We start from the raw sequence: 6,000 nt of genomic DNA, 5'->3' as shown, positions 1-6,000 counted from the left end.
GTAACTAAATAACGTTCATGAATTTAGCTTACTAACTTAATATATAGATTAAACTTCAAAATCCTGAACATTTTTAGCTGTTTCTTGGGTTGTGCTCTAACCTCAGTGTTTTCCTTTTTATCCCCAAAACAAAAATATAATTTTAGATAAATCGTTCGTATAAAGAAGTATAAATCTTTCGAAGGATGAATCGTCCACGCGCTTCATTCAAAATAAAAATATGAGCTTGTACAACAAATAACGCACCATGGTTTTTTATAGGAGAAATATAAATTAGTTCAATAGATTTTATTAACACGATTACAAATCAGATATTTTTTATTTCTAACAAAAAATAACTTTATTTATTCAAATTTTATGTATGTAACAAATTAATTGTTTCTAAAAATAATTAAAAAAAGTAAAAAAAATGTAATAATAAAAAAAGTAAAAGTAAACTCACACGTTTACTTTTTAAAATAAAATGTATTGTTGAATTACATCTAAAAAATGTTGCATAAACATAAGCAAAAATTATTCATAACTTATCTTTAATATTTATTCAGAATAATATTGTTTATCTTTTAATTCATAATAGGTAATAAATAATAAATTTAGTTAATACTGTGAGTTTTAATAACATTGAATCGGTCGATATATAATAATTTGAGTATTGCCTTTTGCAGAATCGCAATCTCCTATAACTAGTTTATAGATTTACACCTCAGTAAAAATATCATTAAGGTCATGTAATACAAATAAATAAAATTGCAAATAGTAAATACAATAACTATGGTAAACATGAAAAGTTAATTCAACAACTTACAACTTTATAACATTTACAATATCAACAAATTACTATGAATAAAATAATAAATAAATTAATCCATACCTGACGGCTGAACTCCAAAATGTCTTTTCGGTGTGAATGTTGTGATTTCAGAAATAATCGTTTCTCTGAATTTAACACCACGAGCAGATTTAAGACTATCATCTTCTGTATCGCCATTTATCGAATCGAACTCGATTATTTCCATCTAAAAATATTAAAATATAAGAATTAAGAAAAAATAATTTTTTTCTAAAACTGTAGAAAGTTGTAATTACGTTTATCGCCTAAGTTAATTACTTAATAAATTGTGAAACTTATTGCAATTATGTTGACACAATCTAATCTTTCAAGCGGCTGTTTTCCCCTTCCACTAAAGTAAAAAATAAGTAAAATAAATATGTTTACAAGATATTTTAAACTCATACATGCGCAAGCGCAGACATGAATATGAAACATTCTTTTTTGCAGATAAAGTAGGTTATTATATCGCAGAAATATAATTTAAACAATTTTCAAGGATCCAGAATAAGTTTAATTAAATAAAAATAGCTGGAAAAGTGATTAATACTTTTAAAACAGTAACACAAATAAAATAAAAAATAAAATCTTTTAAAAAAGAATAACTATTTCGAATAAATAAATAAATAATCTCTTCTTTTCTGTTTAGCCTTCACAACTACCGTAAGGTACTACTTCAGAGGATGAATGAGGATGATGATGTGTATGAAAGTAAATGAAGTGTAGTCTTGTATACAGTCTCAGGTCGACCATTCCTGAGATGTGTGGTTAATTGAAACCCAACCACCAAAGAATACCGGTATCCACGATCTAGTTTCAGCAATACTGCAATACTGTAATAATAGTATAACAATAAGTATAAACAATCTAATAGCCTATTGTTGTAAATGAAATGGTATTTAAAAAATACATGGAAGCCAGTGATATATATATATGATTTGTGGTATGTCTTGGACGAAACGTCGAGGTTTTCTGCTTTTGTTTTTGTTATTTTGTTTGATTGGTTGTTGACCTAATGAATTGCATTAGGAAATTTTCTAATTTATTTAGTTTTTTATATTTGTGTAACCAAAGAATAAAGTTTAGTTATTATTATATATATATATATATATATATATATAATAATAACTAAACTTTATATATATATACTTACTTTATATATTAACCGGAGTCTTTATATATTAACTTTATATATATATATATATATATATATATAATCCAAACAAAAACAATTCATATGTAGTATTTTATTAATATGAGGCCACCGCTTATAGCAACACACAGAAATTCACAAATAATCCAAAATTGTTGCAATAATATTACGTCAGGTTATAAAAAGAGATACATATCTAAAATAACTAGAAATTTTAATGAACAGATATTACAAAATATATACTTAAAGCCACTAATTTAAATACCTAGAATTCAGTCACTAAATTCAGATATTTAATTATGATAAATTTTTTTAACGTGAGATAAACTGTATTTTGCCCCCCAAAAAAATACCAAATATGATGAAATTTTTGCTATTCATTTTTTGATATATACAAAACAAGATTTCCTGACTGACTGATAATCAAAGCCCAACAAAAACTACTGAAGATAGATTTGATGAAAATTTATATATAGGTTCTTTTTATGATGTAAGTGCACACTAAGAAAGGATTTTTTGAAATACTGAGTTTGAACGTTTAAAATGGAGTAATAATGAATTTTAATATTATATATATATATTTTTTTTTAATTTATCTGTAACAAATGAAGATATCAACTTTATTTTTGGTGTGTTTAATCTTCATTTGAATATTTAAAAACAAATTTCTTGATTTTTTTTTAAATTCTATTTTGAAAGGGTTGAAGAAAGGTAAAACAATTTCGAACGATGAAAGCATATTTTCCACATTTAAACTATACTAACGAGATATTCGTTCGATTTTGACTTGCAAATATTCTTTAAATAAATATCTAAAAACTATTTTCGGGTTTTTTTTAATTTATATTTTTTAAGGTGTGCGATGATGTACGGTAACTAACCAACACAGCCACAACCACTGTTATTGTATGTGCCACGCCACTGATTGTACTTGCCTACAGTTACTTGTCTAAATATCATAAAATAAGAAAATTTTTTTTTAAATTTAAAAAATGAGATAGAAGTATGGTCACCTCCCTAATGATTTTTGTCGGGTAATGCTAAGTACGGGGCAAATTACAATTTTACCAGTATGAAGGACGGGTAACCAAATACAACTAATATTTTTAAAATGGAGGCCAGCTATTTTGAAACCCATTCTTCAAATCACTCAAAATTTTGAATCTTGTACTGATCAGACTGTTTATTCAGAGCAACAGTATGATCAGTACAAGACACTGATCGTTTTTATAAATTGAACAAGCTTTAATTTTTATTTATTTATCATTATTATTCTCATAAACATGATTTTATTGAACACAGAGTTGTCCAGCCCTGATCGGTTAGTATACATATATATATACATACACACATTAAATTGCTCTCGGAATTCATCTATGAACCCAATTTAAACTCATCTTAAAAAGATAATAAAATGCATCAGTATAACTGGTACTTCATTTCATTATATCAGTACTGTACTTCATTTTTATGAAACAAAAGCGAGAACGTTCACTCTTGCTAAATTAGAATTGCGTTACTGAAATAGGCAGCTAAATTGAAAAAAGAATCATTACTATACTTGCCACGCTGTATTTTGAAGGATTAATTTCAGACTTCTTTTATTATGATTCTAAAATAACGAAGATCGTTTCGTTTTATTTCCCGATTACTTTTCTGTTAAGCCGTGGAATTATATTTCATTGTTGAAATTTGATTTAAAATATTGAAGTATTATTTTTTATTACGTTTCCTTTCCAGTGTAGCGCCACAGCAGAGCTATAGCTTATAGAAGGGAAAGTATTGTAATCGTTTAAATTTGGGCATATGCGGTTTTCACCGGATCTTTATGTTTTGACAGCTAAGGAATCCAAAAAACGGATGGAAATTTTCCGGATGTTCGTACGAATGTGTGTATTTTCGGCGTCGCCCTCTAAATCATATTATATCTCCATGCCATTAAATTTTTAAGTTAAAAGGTCAAGGAGATGAGACTGTATAGCAAGGTTACCCTCAGCATCCCGAGATTTTGCCTAATTAAGGTCATATCTTTCTTAGGTATATTTGTTAACAAATAAAAGATAATAATACTTCCAAAAAAAAATTATTATTAAGATTACACCCTCCCACCTCAAAAAATGCTCTAAATAAACTGTGACTAAATGGGTATACTGCGTCATTAGTACCTCCTCTCACCACAAGGAGAGCTAGTGTACCACTGACGTACAGCTGCTGTAGTCGTCTGTTGTGTTCTGATGTCACAGGTGAGCGGTAGAATTAAATAAATGAATAATATTTAAAATGTAAAAAAGTATTTAAAGTGGCCACTAGTACCGACATACCCGCGCGAATGAAATACGATATGCGCGCACGGTTCAGTTAGAATCATTGATTAAATAAACAAAAAATATTATATTTAAATAAAATGATAAATATTTTTAATTAAGCTGTGTATATGTGTAAGCTATATGTATGTATGTGTAAGCCACGTATCAGAAATAAAATCAGCGTGACGGTAAAGTCCTACAACTACGTTGTCACCTTTTTTTTAATTTACTTGACTTTGTATTCATACGGTAAAAAACGTTTTTTTTCCAAATTTGTTGGTCGGTTGGATTCCATGATTCAACATAAAAGTCTAATAATAAATCTATTTTTAATTTGTTTTCCTTTAATTTCAGAATCTTTGACATCTTAAATAATTTTAATCTTGAACCTGTAAATCATGAAAAAATTCTCTTTGATAAACTAAAAGTAGAACACTGTAGATTGAAATTTATCAAAAGTTTCACTTTGAAAAATTTTAATGTGTAATAACTTATTTTTTTGTTAATCGAGGGGCTTTACGGAAGCTATAGGCGCTAAGGTTCTCAAAAATCTTTATTTATTTTACTTTTTTGCTTGTTCCTAAATATACAATAAATTTTAAGAAAAAACAATTAAATAATGTAAGATTTTTCAATCTTCTTTTTTTTAATTTACGGGAAGAAAAAAAACCTATGGAAGTTGGTAGAGTAAAAAATTTCAAAATCTATGATACAGTTGAGCTTTTTATTCTCCCGAAAGAAGAATAAAAAAAAACCGTTGAAATAATTGAAGGATAATACAGTACACATTAAAAATCACATTATTTCAATTTTTATTAAAATTTAAGAGGTTACAGGTTGATTGGGGATGCAGACTCTCCAAATTATATGACACAACAATTAGATATTTTACTGAAATATTTCAATCGTTATTGTTGAATTGATCATGACGCTCTCACAACGAATATTATGCAAGCAGATTAAATTACAAGGAGTACGTAGACATAGAGTTGGAACTGTAAATTGCTCATGTTTATACAGTTCATACATGCATGTTCATACCAGTCGCTATCAACTTAGCTATATAGTTTTAACGAGGTTTCATTAGATTGGGGTCGGGAATCGCGAAATATTCATTATAATACTTTTTAGGGTAGTGGAGCTAAAATGGTTGAAAATCACTGACCTAGAACTGAAAAAACCCCAATATTTCAATTTTCCCCGTATTAATCATTCTTATATAACCTGATAATTATCATCCCCTAATCTTACTCGTATCCCTCAATCGTCCTCAAAGAATCAGATTCCAGAGTTTGATCGACTTACTGTAAACGATTTTCTCGCAGTCAGATTTAATTCTTTATAAATAAATTATTTTTAATCGTATATTTTGAAGGGATCATCAAATGAAGTGAAATTATGGGAATAGATGGATGACGTTAATTTCTGAATATGCTATGATTTCTCGGGGAGGAAGTAAACTTTTAAACGAAGAAAAAATTTTTCAGATCGGTCTAACAGTTCCTAAGATTACCCCAAACAGGCTAACTTTATACAGTAACATAAATATACAAATGCGGACAATTTTATACAAAATATTCCCTTATAACAAGCCTTAATTTAATTAATAATTACATAATTAAGCAGAAGTTTATAACCAGCTAACTTATACAAAGATAATTTTTATAGATAAATTTTATTTTATCTGATAAAATAGGATACTGTAGGCAATA

At 27.6% G+C, this 6,000-nt stretch overlaps 1 protein-coding gene across 1 annotated transcript in view; it reads right to left on the bottom strand.

The window, feature by feature from the left end:
* LOC142324896 (uncharacterized) overlaps positions 1–6,000 on the bottom strand; it is a 248,632-nt gene that overhangs the window by 221,461 nt on the left and 21,171 nt on the right. The window contains exon 2 of the mRNA XM_075366003.1: positions 872–1,016. Coding sequence (XP_075222118.1) covers positions 872–1,016 — 145 coding nt within the window. The remainder of the gene's footprint in view (positions 1–871; positions 1,017–6,000) is intronic.

Source organism: Lycorma delicatula, chromosome 5, assembly GCF_047948215.1.
Source record: "Lycorma delicatula isolate Av1 chromosome 5, ASM4794821v1, whole genome shotgun sequence".
Lineage (NCBI taxonomy): Eukaryota > Metazoa > Arthropoda > Insecta > Hemiptera > Fulgoridae > Lycorma > Lycorma delicatula.
This window is presented reverse-complemented; position numbering and strand designations above follow the sequence as displayed.